This window comes from Hemitrygon akajei, chromosome 9, assembly GCF_048418815.1.
Source record: "Hemitrygon akajei chromosome 9, sHemAka1.3, whole genome shotgun sequence".
Taxonomy (NCBI): domain Eukaryota; kingdom Metazoa; phylum Chordata; class Chondrichthyes; order Myliobatiformes; family Dasyatidae; genus Hemitrygon; species Hemitrygon akajei.
In genome coordinates this window covers 53,512,580-53,526,154 of record NC_133132.1, presented here as the reverse complement: position 1 = coordinate 53,526,154, position 13,575 = coordinate 53,512,580, and the positions used below count along the sequence as shown (strand labels likewise).

The following is a 13,575-nucleotide window of genomic DNA, read 5'->3' as shown; positions in this document are numbered from 1 at the left end:
AGGGCAAGCTTATACAAATCACAGCAGGTAGATAGAGCTCAGGTACAGATCAGCTATTATCCGATTAAACAGTGAGGCAATCTCAAGGGGACTGACTGAAGGAGCTGCACTCACTAACCGAGTTGACAGCAAGCATGGAGTAGTAGCCATTCGGTGAGCATTCACACACCTTGGTCTGGGGATGAAAAGTGACTGGATTGCTTCATACAATTAGTGGGAGGCCTTCACTGTCCGTGGAACAGGACATGGCCATTACTGGAGAAACAGTGGGTTGAGCAGCAACTGTGGAAGGACAGGAATTGTTGACGCTTCAGGTCAAAACGCTGCATCTCGATTCCAGCATCCGTGGTCTCGAGATAAAGTAATTTCTACCACACACCGATCCTGTACTTATCTCTTTATTGTGGCAGACGCTGCACTCATTTCAAGCAACATGTATATTTAAGCAATATATTTTGCCAAAAAAAATGCTTTACGTACCTAAACAATAGATAACCAGAAACAAAATGATTCTCACAAACTTCCACTACAACTAAGAAGAAAATCCTCATTTTGTATAGTTGCCTGATGAGGAAAGGATAACATCGATCTATGCTCACATACTCAATCGCACAAGAATGCTTTGCTCTGGTTCGCAAACTCAACACAGCCATTGTCAATGTTCATCTGAAACTGCTGTACCGCAGAGCTATTTGGCACTGCAGTGGTCCTTGGTGTCCTCAGCGAGTTAGAATTGAATGATTACCAACACCAGCATCATTCAGGAGGAATCCCGGAGGGTGATTCATCAAACATTCCCAAGAACGGACCAAGTGTCTGCTTCCAGTTCAGCCTGCAGACCAGTGGATGCGTAGATCCTAGCATAGTGTGAAAGAGGTCCAACCTCACCGCTGTCAAGTTTGTTGAGTGCATACACATTACTTGAACTCCAGCTGGGGCTTTTTGTCCATGACGTTGAGGACATCATCCAATATGGAAGGCCCCAGATCCAGCTGAAGTGAAAGGAAGGAGCTGGTGAGGTTGAGGAGGGAGTCTTCTGACGAATTGGTTGTTTTACTCACTCCATTTTGCCCGGGACAGGGAGTGGAATCTTCTTCCATGATTTTACGGTCCACAGGTTTCCCAATAAAGTTAAATGTGTTACTGATGTGCAGGTCACCATTCTGCCGGACTGCTGTGTTCTTTCTCACCTCAGTTCCTTCCATGCAATTGTACCCGTTTTCCCATTGCCCGCCATCGTCTGGCACCTCCTGCTCAGTGTCCGAGTGGAGACGCGGTGGCTTGGGAGGGGCGGAGTAATCTCGCTTTGGTACGAAGGTCACGGAGGGTAGGAGAGGTAGGTTGAGGGCTTGGGAGCCCCCAATGCTGGGCAGCGAGATGGCGTTCTTCAGCACCGGCGAGGACGCGTCAGGAAAAGTAGGGTTTGGTGTGCTGTTTGCTCGGAAAAATTCACTGTGGCCGCCATACTGGCCGAACTTTGACTTGCCCTGATTTCCAGGCAAGAGATCATACTTGCCTTGAAGGAAGGAAATGTCTCCAAACACATCATGCTCCCCTCCTTTGCCAATGTGAATGGTGTGTCGGAAGTCTCCAAGTGGGGGGCTAATCATGTCAGGGGACAAAATATCCCTTAGCTTAAACTTCTTGCCTCTCTTGTTGCTGGTTGTTTTCAGATAGATCGGTGTCTTGGCAGGCATTCCTCAGGCCGTGTCGGAAGAATGTCCAGAAACATCCAACTGTTGCAGCAGATGCAGATTAAAAAACCTTCCAGGCCAAAACGAAAAGGTTCAAGGCCCGTCTCCCTTTTATTCCTTCCAAATTATTATTTGAAAGGAGGTGTCCATATTGTCCGTTCATGAAATGCTCAGCTTCTAGCAAGAGCCTTCCCTCCTGCAACCCCTTGGCCTGCAGAGAAAGAAAGGGACGGCGAACTTGAGGGAAGCGATAGCCTTGTCGCTCACGGGACTTGAGAAGAAGCTGGGGAACCTCCCTCTGTAAACACAAAGTGATCTGTTGGAAGGAATTGAATCAGAATATTAGTATCCAAGCCCTGGGTGTTATCTGTGAAAGCTTCACTATTCATTTAATTTATTTAGACAGTGGATCATTTTTGCCTCGGAAGCTTTCTAACCTCGCTGAGTTGTTGCCACGAGTGGACTGGCTGCTGATACGTTCTGGGGAAGCAACATAGCACAGCACACAAGGCCATTTGGCCCACCCCATGCTGGCTCTTTGGAGATTCCACTTTCTCTTAACTCTACAAACAGGCATCCCATTTATAAAACTCCCCATCATTGAGGCCATGCCATCTGAGATCGAGGCTTGGGCCTACTCCAGCTGCTCCAGGGAGCGGATCAAAGGACTCAATTTGATTCAGAATGCTCCTGTTGTTTGCACGATGTGTGTGTCTGTGTTCTCTCTCTCAGCGCAGCGGTTATGGTCTTTCCTATTTTTTAAAATTGCATTTTTCAGGTTCCTTGCTTTGTGGCTGCCTACAAGCAAACAAATCTCAAGCTTGTATAATTTATACTGTTATGATACCAGCCCCCTCCTTTGTGAGAATTGCAAGAGCCCTAGTAAAAGGGGGGTCAACGACCCAAGAGAGAGAGAGAGACAGGCTGAATGGACACAGGAAATGGAAAGACATTCCACTGGGACAAAAGCTGGTGACTGTGGCATTGTTCTCAGGAGACACCTGGGGACTGCAGACGTGCCAACTCGCAGGGACATTGTAAAGCCCTCGGGCAAAGTGGGCTGGTTGAGAGAGAGATTGCATCACCTGCAACCTGATTGACACCTGAGATCCCGTGAGGCAGTATAAAGAAGGGTCTGAAAGAGGACGACCCTCAGACGCACCAAGGAGACACCAAGAAGCACGATAACGCTTCCCGTGGGAACGGGAAGCCATTTTGAAATAAGCCACGTGCGTTAAATTCCGAATGCGGGGTTTGTGGCTGGAACCAACGGAAGATCGCTTTTAACTAACAACGGGGAAGATCGCTCCTCTGATCCCACGGATATTTCGGGCAAGTTTTTCCGTTTATCTCTCTCTCTCTCCAACACGTGAAACCAAAAGAGAAAAGCCTGCAGACTTCAGAGTGACTCTTTATATTTCCAATTGGACTCAGTATTATATACCCTAGACAACGAAAGAGCTTATTTCTGATTGATTATGGTTACACCGGTGTTTTAGATTGAGTTTTGACGATTTGAATGTTTTGTATTAACCATACGTTTGTGCCCTTATTGAATAAAACGTTTGAAAATAGTAGCATCCGACTCAGCTGATCCATCTATCTTTGCTGGTAAGTTACCTGGTTACGGGGTTTTCGTAACAATACATTCTTTGATAATAAATGTACTTTGAGTCTTGAATCTTCTTGCAGCTACCCCATCAGGCAGGAGGTTCGGAAGTCTGAAGTCCCACAACACTGACTTCAACTATTCTGTGCTGGAACCAATCTGCACAACCCTAATCACTACCTTGGTACAGCAGCACTAGGGCCAAATTGCAGTATGATAGAATTTGCTTCTTTTTGTTCTAAATGTGGTTCTTTCTTGTAAAAACTGTGTATAGTTTGTGTTGTTATTGTGAATCCTGCTTATCTGATGCTCCGTGCCTGTGATGTTGCTGCAGGTCAGTTTTTCGTTCCCCCTATGCATGCATGTACTTGCTCATACAACAATAAACTCAACTTTATCTGTTTTGATTGAATCAGTTTCCACAGGCCTTTTCAGGCAGAGTACTTGAGTCCCAGCAGTAATATTTCCCATTAAATGCCCAGTTATTTTGCCAATTTTCTGAAATCCATGTCCTCCGCTTACCAAGCTCTCAGCCACTGGAAACACTTCATAGCTTTGGACAGATTAGGCTGCCCTCCCAACCCATCCCACTCCATTGGGAATACCATTCCCTGACTTGGACTACCCTTTTGCTCCTCTTTTGCCTCAGCTTCCCTTTGAACACCTGCCCCTCCCGCTGCTACTGGATGGCTGCAGTCGTGAAGGAGACAACATCCGAATGACTCACCACTGTAGAAGTAGCAATGATTAAAGGCACAAGTCAGGTAGGACTACCGGAGGTGTAAAGCTCAGCCGGGAGCACTCAGGGCAACCTGAAAGAAACACCCGCAAAGCCGTTGTTAAAAAAGCCAAGAGACCAGAAACATCTCAGAATTCATCCCCGGCCTGGCCTGACAACTGTCCTCTGTGAGCCTAGGTTTTGCCAGAGAAGTCATATGTGCTATCTGTCTGGAATTGGAATTGATTTACTATTGTCATGTCTACCCGGATACAGTTTTGTTTGCCTGCCAGCCCAGCAGATCACTCAATTGCACAAAGTGGTAATACAAAAGAAAACCAGACTGCAGATTATAGTTCTTTTACACTATTTTTGCCTTTACACTGTATCAGTGCCACAACCAGTTTCATGTCATATATAGTCAATGTCGAGTCAGTGATAAGAAATTGGATTCTGTTACAGTGGGAGAAGTTCAGTGCAGGTAGCAAACTAAAGTATAAAGGCCAGAACAAAATGAATTGGGAGATAAGAGTTCAACTCTCAGTCTGAGAGGTTAAGAGGTCTGATAACAGTGAGATAGAAGACATACTTGAATTTGGTACTACATTATCTCGAGATTTTGAATCTTCTGCCTGACTGGAGTTGGGGAAGGGGGGAGTGGTTGGTTAATGAAGAGAGGGTGACTGGGGTAGGTGGGGTCCTGGATTACGATGGCTGCTTTATTTAGAATTTCATTCCTTAGTGTACGCTACTGGAGCGCAAGAGTACTTGAGAGTGAGCATGAACTGCTAACCCAGCTTTTCAAACTGCTAGGCTCTATTCAAAGTTGCAACACTGGTTTCAATTTTTAGGGAAAAAATGACAAATTACTTGTTTACTCTAGGACCTCTTACATTCTAGTGCAAGGTGGCAGCAAGTCATAAAATAATAGAATGGAGACTTGGATGTCCAGTGGGATGGGTTCACAATTCAAGATGTATCACAGCTGCTCTTGCTTTTAATTGCAACAAAATGGCACTTGGAAATCTAGTCAGCACACAGCTTAAACCCTGATTATTGACTGTCATAATTTGAATTTCCTCTTGTGAGATTAAAGTAGATTGAAGACTTGAGTATTGATTAGACCTGATACTTTGCATCCTGCATTCACTTTCCATGAAGACTAAAGTGCAATGGCTGACACATAACAAGGTTTCAGCATGACTCAGGGAGAGATTGAGAAGTTGCAGAGATTCCTGGATGCAGCACTGGTGGGGAAGGTCCACTATGATCGGAATGGCTGGTAGGAGACCACCTCTATACCCCATCCCTCCTATTCATCTATGGTCAAGGTGCAGCTCTGCTAGGCTTCAAATATCCTTAATAATCAACACAGGCTCCCTTAACAAGACACCAAGGACTGCATCCCTCATGGTGATTACCATACAATATCTAAATAGATGGGACAGTCCCCTGACAAATTCTAGAAAAGCATTGGCATATTGTTGGCATGATCTCCTAAGATATTTGAAATGTTTCTTCCGACCCTTAGCAAGTGAACAGCAAAAGGTGATCTAACCTTTAGGAGCACTCAAAGTCCTCTGCAAGGACTATTTGGTTACCTTTGGAAAGGTCATTAAGATGCTACGCAACTATTGAGCAGCAGTTGTCATCGTCATTATGTGCCATGTTGTAGGACATGGGGATCATGTCTCCGTGATTATGATTGTTCTTGGGCTATTTTTCTACAGAAGTGGTTTGCCATTGCCTTCTTCTGGGCAGTGTCTTTACAAGATGGATGACCCCAGCCATTATCAATACTCTTTGGAGGTCGTCTGCCTGGGGGCAGCAGTCACATAACCAAGACTTGTGACATGTACTAGCTGCTCCCATGGCTGCTTGTGACCCTGAATGGGGAGGCAGGGGCATAAGCAGGTGCTACACCTTGCCAAGGGTGACCTGCAGGAAAGGGGCACCTTACACCTCCTTTGGTAGAGACATATCTCTAACTCACCACCCAAGCAGTAGCAGGCAACTTAAATGACAATCTTATCCAGGCAACAATTCCTCCCATCCTATTTCCTTTACTAAGATAGAGACACACGAGACTGTATCTGGAGTCTGGGACAGTACACAAACTGCTGGAGGAAGCATTTGTGGAGGAAAAGGGCAGTCAGCGTTGATTATCCATTTCCATCTGTTGATTCTGCTTGACCTGCTGAGTTCCTCTTGCTTCTTGTGCTTTGCTTCTTTACTAAGATGGGTCTAGTATTAAACCATAGTTTGTCAAATGAAGACTGTCTAGTGCCCAGGTACAGGACTGTGCAAAAGTCTCAGATATTATATATATAGCACCTGTGAGCTTTGCACAGTACTGTAGTAATTTTATGTATTGTACTGCTACTGCCACAAAACAAAAACAAATTCCATGACATATGCAGGTGACTATAAACCTGATTCTATATGGGCCTCTATTGTGGACTGAGAGTGGGAAGGGGGCAGGGAGAGAGAGATGGTTGGGGAGAGGTGAGGGAGGCTGAAGGCCCTTACAGAAGCTTGTAGAACTATGAGGGAGATAGATAGGGATGGCAGTCCATGTTTTTCTGAGGGCAAGGAATTTTAAATCTAGATAGCATAATTTAAGATGAGAGGGGAAATATTTAGAGGTCTCCTTTTTCCACACTGTGTGGCAACCATTCCCATTCTCACTTTCCTAATCCTTTAGACCTCTATCTTTCAGAAGTCTGCTAGGAAAGTACACAGGACCACCAACAATATGCCCAAGTTTACACATAAGCATATTACAAGGCTGCTCCAGAATTAAATGTGCAGCTACCATCAGGTGGCCAGACAAGGATCTAACCTGCCAGGGATTAGGGCACAAGCTGCCAGATGTGGTAAAAGTGGACACAATTGCAGTGCTCAGAAGATACTTGTACGGGTACATGGAAAGGAAGTGCTTAGGCATGTGTTCCTAACTTGGGGTCCACAGACCCCTTTGTTAATGGTAGGGGTCCATGGCATAAAAAACATATTGGAACCACTGGCTTAGAGGGACATGGGCCATGTGCAGGCAAATGTGATTAACATTAATCATGGTTTGCATGGATGTTGGACTGAAATGACTGTGTTTTTCTGTATAACTGTATGAATCTGAGCCAAATGCCTAACAGGCTAGCAATGCATCTTGTACTTCTAGCATGTCGGTGATTAACCTACAGCCTGGCAACTGTCAAAGCAACAGGAGGAAGGCAATTGCCCATTCTGAATATGCCAGTACTTTTCTGGAACGGTCCCTCAGTACTGCTCTACTCCTGCCATCTTGAACCACTTGCAACTTTTTACACCAGCAAACCAATTATTTTATAAAATGTATTGTGTTTGTTAAATTTATCCCAATTCACGGATCTTATTATGTGTAGGCCTCCGTTAGTCTCGATAGACCATGGATTTGCGCCTTGGAAAGTTTCCAGGGTGCAAGCCTGGGCAAGGTTGTATGGTAGAACTGCAGTTGCCCAAGCTGCAAGTCTCCCCTCTCCATGCCACCGATGCTATCCAAGGGAAGGACATTAAGACCCATACAGCTTGGCACCAGTGTCGTTGCAGAGCAATGTGTGGTTAAGTGCCTTGCTCAAGGACACACACGCAGCCTCAGCCAAGGCTCGAACTAGCGACCTTCAGATCACTAGATGAACGTCTTAACCACTTGGCCACGCGCCAACCCAGATCTTATTAAGGTAGGCATTCGACACAAGAGTCAATGGGTATGAAGATGGGAGTTGATACTGGCATCCAGAATGGAGCTGACATTTCATGTGAAGGGAGTGCAAACCCTTTCATTTTGACCAATTCCCTGATAAGGAGCTCTTGTTCATCAAAAATTAGATCGGTGTAATGGCAGTAACTCACAATTCAATCTGCCACAGTGGAAGCGTCGATGTGTTACTTGGTATGGAATGGGTACAGGAAGAAGAAAAAGTCAATAGTGTGTGTGTTCTTCTACTTTTTGGGAGTGGGTCAACTAAAGACCTTTTATAACTGTCTCCAGCCACTAGGACCCTGCTGAAGATCTTTGAGAAAGGGGGTTAATCTGAATGTTTGTCTTCTAGTGTCAGACCTGAAATGGGTTCATGTCTGAAGAGCAGATCATCATCACAGCAATAGAGTTACATTAAAGTGACTGAAGAGTGGAGAAGATCATGTTCCTGTGGTGTAGGATACAAAAGGATAGTCACAGTCAACAAGCAGGAGATGGCTTTAGGTGACAGCTTCTGCCTCTCCCACTGGCATCAGGAGAGTGGAGTACAAGAACTTTCACAACCTTTTAAACCTGTTTTTCTTTTTACCCTTGCTGATGAATTTTCAGCCAAACACAAAAATTATCAATCCTGTGAAAATTCAATGTAAAAACAAAGACTGTACCTCTGCTGTCCTGGGACAATGTCCTGTATTTTACAGCTTTTTAAAAAATCTACAAAGTCTAAGTGACACAGTATGGAAACAGATCTCTACTCCAAATTGTCCAGGCTGAACATAATGCCCATCTCCAATAATTTAATTGGTACGGGGGAAGAAAGGACATTTTAGAACTCAATTAAGGAGAAACACTAGTTTGAAAGGTACTTTAAATTTACCACCAAACAAATGAGATAGCCCATTTTAAAATTAGCAAATCATGAAACTGTGAGGGAAAATACGAGGCCTTTCAAACATTCAAAGCTGGACTGTCAACAAGTAAAATAACCCTTGGTCTTCTGACCATGAATAATCCATTTTCAAATTTCATTCTATCTAACCAGTATATCCTTTTCCCTACAAATGTTCTGTTTTCTAGTTTTAGGTCCAGGTGTTTCTGGACTGGCCAGGTGTTTGGGGCTAGCCAAGTGCTACACCTGCCCATTCATCACCCCAAAAAATCCCTCCAGGTGAGGCAACACGTCGCCTATGGATCGGATCTGCTAGGGTCGTCTATTGCACCTAGAGCTCCTGATGAGGCCTCCTCTACATTGGATTTACCCATCATAAGTTGGGCTATAATTTCGTTGAGCACCTTTACTCTATCCACAGAAAGTGGAACTTCCCAGTGGCCAAACATTTTAATTCTGATTCCTGTTCCAACATGTCACTCCTCTTGTGCCAAGATGATGAGGCCGCCCTCAGGGTGGAGCAGTAGCACCTTTTATACCACATGGGTAGTCTCCAACCTGATAGTATGCATATCAATTTCTTCTTTAGTGGAAAAAAAAATCCCTCCTCCTCAATTCCCCACTCTGGACTCTCCTCATGCATCTGCCTATCATTACCCCCACCCCTAGCCCTTCCTCCTTCTCTTTCTACTATAGTCCACCCTCCTCTCCTATCAGGTTCTTTCCTCTCCAGTCCTGTACTGACAACAACCTGGCTTCACCTATCATCTTCCAGCTGTAGTCCTTCCTTCCCCCCCCCACCCACCCCCACCTTTTTTTCCTTGGGGCCTTCCCTGACAAAGAATTTCAGCTCTAAATGTCGACTAATCTATTCATTTTCATAGATACTGCCTATTACTTTGTTCCTCAGCATTTTGTGTGTGTTGATTTGGAGTTAGTGTTTATAATCAGAATCCATTCGGCCCATTGACTGTATGCCAGCTCATAGCACAGCAACCCCATCCCTTTTTCAACAGCCACGCGAATTGGCGGTAGTCCGGAAGGAGAACTCTACATTAAAATCATAAAAATATTTTTTACTTCACATTGTTCTTGTGATAACTGCATTTCGGCCTCAGGAGTTTTAGTGTTACATGCAAGTCCCCGACGTTACAGTACAGCCAGAGGGCCAGGAAACTTCCGTGGAAGAAACAGGTATTACTCGAGCTGCCGAGGGTTTTATTGGCATCGATTTCAGGGAAAAAATTATTTTAGACAAGACATGGAAGGATACGATCCCAATGTAGGGAGATGGGACCACAGTAGATATGCTAAGAGCTGAGCATGGACGTGATGGGTGAAATGCCCGTGTGCTACTAACTCTTTTCCCAACATTGTAGTAAATATTCTGCATTCCTTTCTCAATTGCCCAGTCTTTCTGGTTAAAGGGAGTCGATTCTTCCGAACTCTCCCACGGCAGTAGCTAAAGTAACATTATAAATATCAAAAAAACAAAACTTTTTTTTCCGTCTGTGCTTATCCATCCCATACGTATTATTACTGTCTAATTAAATCGGTTGGAGCAAAAGAAAAACAACGATATGGTGAAATGGTACTTGAACATTTCCCAGTTAAGATCGGGGAGATGACCTTTTGGAGAGGAGAGAGCTAGGTTTTATCGTGCCCCTATTCGCATAGACTTCTAATTAAGCTGGAAACGGGAAAACAAAACACTACACGGCCAGTTCAAGATGAGAGACCGAGGAGGAGCCGGAGAGGAAATATTTTTTTTAAAAGAAGCTTACAGATCTCTCCAGTCTCAGCGGATCGTTGCCATATCTCTCTCATTATCGTGCCGCTCGAAGGAGTAAGATAGGTGGTTTCCTCTTTCGAAATAAGACCCTCCAGAGAAACTTCTCGCAGTCGGCAGCTTCCCTTCTGAAGTTGTCTGCGCGCTGACAGCGCGGGGACCGAGTTGGAGAGGCAATATCGGTGGCAGCTGGCCAGTTGTTGCGGCCACCAGCAGGTCGGGCGGTGGTGTCCACCTGTGTACGTCTGTCAGTCACATCCACACGCACTGGGTCGAGGCCGCCCGGTGCTCCGCGTCCCTCCTCTCACACCGAGCAACTGAGGGAGAGAGCCACACTTCACTTGCACACGAAGCGGATGATTCAGGCTTCAGAGGGGCGAAACGTGCCTGCTCGCTTCAGCTTCCGCGGCAAGAAACCAGGCTGTTATAAATACGCAATAAAGGCAGCTGATGCTACGGGCAGTTTGCTTCACTTGGATTTCAAACAAGACATACCGAAGCCTGTGCGGTACAGTGGGTTGGGAACCAGAGCTAGAAGGGAGTAAAATCCAAATGCCGGAGATCCGGATTTGCATAATTGGAGTGGTTACTGCCTTCAATTATCCTAAAGTAACCTCGGCAAACGAAAGCGACCCTCTCCAAACAATCGTTAAGACTTAACTTAGAGCCTAAACTGTATAAACTAGAGAGCAGACTCCAAAAAAGATCCAGTTTGCTGAAAACCTAGGATACTTGTTGGTTAATAATCCAGTCCGTATTTTGGAAACAATTTAGGATTACGGGTTCTCCAGTGTTTATATAGCCTAGAATATGTTTGTTGAGTGTTAATATGCTGGGCTAATAGCAGAGGAACTGCTCGGCAGAAATACAGACAGATAAATTCATGTTAACGCAGCTGGAATGCCACAAAAGTTTCCAGAAGAGTATTCTTAAAAAAAAACCTTTCTGGAGGTTAAGGAACGGAGGCAACGGTCATTATAATTCAGTCTAGCCAATGAACATGTTCTCGCTCAGGAAAATGGGTGGCGGAGGTAAAGCTTTAAAAAAGACCAATATATATTAAACACATTTTTACATGTTGCATCTGATGACCTCTTGCTTTTAGAGTATGCATGTGGATTTAAGGACCAAAACCAGTTTGTAATCGAGTTTATTTATTTTTATTCCATTAATGAAGGTGATTGGGTTTCAATCCACTTGTTAAAACCACTTGTAAAGTATTGAACGATATTTGGAAACGAAGCCATGTGATTTGCTACTTGGATACTGTCAATCTGAAATGGTACTTCAAAGTGTGGCAGAGGAACAGGGATGTCAGTGGGGAGTATAGTCCAATGAAAACTGAACTGAAAAAATTGAGGGGAACTTTACACCAGAGTAAAGTTACATACCAGTATCAGGCAGGGTAGGACAAGCATGTGAATCTGGATGCTGAGCAGGGAGAATCAGTTGAAATAAGATCAGAAACAGTTGGGACAATTGAGCAGATCGGCAGCAACTCTGCAGAGAGAAACAGATTTGGTAACTTTTCAGGTTCCTGACCTTTTGTTAGAAGATAGCTTGAGTTTAGATGGGCTGAATGGTCCACTTTGGTCATTTTCTGCTTTGTTATGTTAGTCTATTATTCACTGGGAATTTTTATTATACAAAATGTGAATTCTGCATAGTAAAATGTGGACGGAGTTGAACACTGCAGGGATAACAAATCCTATTCAAAGTTCATGTATTATCGATGTACATATATGTACATTAAACAACCTTGAAATTTGTCACCTTACAGGCAGCCACAAAACAAAGAAACCCTTAAAAAGAAAAGCCGTCAAATACCCAGAGAGGGGAAAACAAGTCATGCAAACAACATATAGAACCGAAGTTTTACCAAAGGCAGCCCACAGACACGAAGCCAGGCATCACTGTAGCCAGAGCAGGCCACAGCCTCAGTTCGGGGCAGAGCAGACCCAAGTAAATGTCATGAAGCAGCAGGCACCTCTGGTCACGACACCCTGACCTTTTCAATCTGGCCCAGTGCTTAAAGCAACCCAGTTATACAGGCCCGATCACAGTCATTTTCTCTGCATTGATATTGGTTCATGATCAAAAGTTGGCCACTTTGTCCCTCCGCAGCACCTCACATCAACACATCCAACAGCCATCTGCTCCTCTGACATGTTTTTTATCTCGAGTTCAATGAGCAGCTATTTTACTCAGACCCCACAAGATTGAGCATGAAATTGCCACATTTCCCTATATTACAGCAATTTGCAATTCCCAATCGCCATGGAAAGCTGCACTGAGAGAGATTCTCCTGTCTTCCAGGTGAGATCCTGTGTGCTAGGAGGCAGGTGGAAGAATGCCAGAGCAGTTCTTTACCAACTTGCCGGTGGCTTAGTGGCATCCGCACCGGACTTCTAGGTGAGTGGTCTCAGGTTCGACTCTGACCGGTTCCTTACACACTTTCCGTCTGTGCCAGGCTGAGCAACAAGCTAGCAGCTCAGCCTTGTAAAAAGCAGACGGGTGCAAAAGAAACGGCAACGTCGCCACCTGATTGTGCCATAAGGTGCAGAGAAGAACTCAACAACGACAATTCCTTGACAGCAAATTCCTTGAACCAGGAATTGATCCAGGTTCAATTCCGCCCGCTGCCTGTAAGGAGTTTGAATGTTCTTCCCTTGACCACATGGGTTTCCTCCCACAGTCCAGGGATGTACTGGTTGATAGGTTAATTGTCACTGTAAATTGCTAGGATTAAATCGGGGGCAGTACAGCTCAAAGGGCCAGAAAGGCCTATTCCATTCTGTATCTTAATAAATAAATCTTAGGAAGAAACTGCCGAATCCCCAGATCAAAGAAATAAACAAATGCAAGTAGAATAAAGTGCCTTGGAGTTTATGAAGTAGATAGTGACAGCTGCATATTCCTGCTTTAAATATATCAAAACATCATTCTCAGATTATGCACATTAAACAGCTTGCTCCGGCCGTAAATGTATGTTAATAAATTTTGCTTCTCAGTTCTGGTCTTTCTGGACTTTGATGCTGCCAACTGCATTGATTATTTCTATGCCTGAGTGTGTGAAAATAATGGTAACTAGTACTCAAAAGTGTCATAGCTCAGTGGTGCAAGATGATTCAACATCAGAA

At 44.5% G+C, this 13,575-nt stretch overlaps 1 protein-coding gene across 2 annotated transcripts; it reads right to left on the bottom strand.

The window, feature by feature from the left end:
* Window positions 1-382: 382 nt before the first annotated feature.
* cdc42ep3 (CDC42 effector protein (Rho GTPase binding) 3) lies at window positions 383-11,012 on the bottom strand. Of its 2 annotated transcripts, XM_073056002.1 has the most exons (3): window positions 10,431-11,012; window positions 4,031-4,115; window positions 383-2,010 (listed from the first exon to the last, which is right to left on the bottom strand). In XM_073056002.1, exon 3 carries the CDS (start codon window positions 1,695-1,697, stop codon window positions 918-920), a length of 780 nt encoding a protein of 259 aa, XP_072912103.1. In that variant the 5' UTR covers window positions 1,698-2,010; window positions 4,031-4,115; window positions 10,431-11,012; the 3' UTR covers window positions 383-917. The 2 variants fall into 2 exon arrangements, with proteins under 2 accessions (XP_072912103.1, XP_072912104.1); XM_073056003.1 differs by lacking the exon at window positions 4,031-4,115.
* Window positions 11,013-13,575: the final 2,563 nt, after the last annotated feature.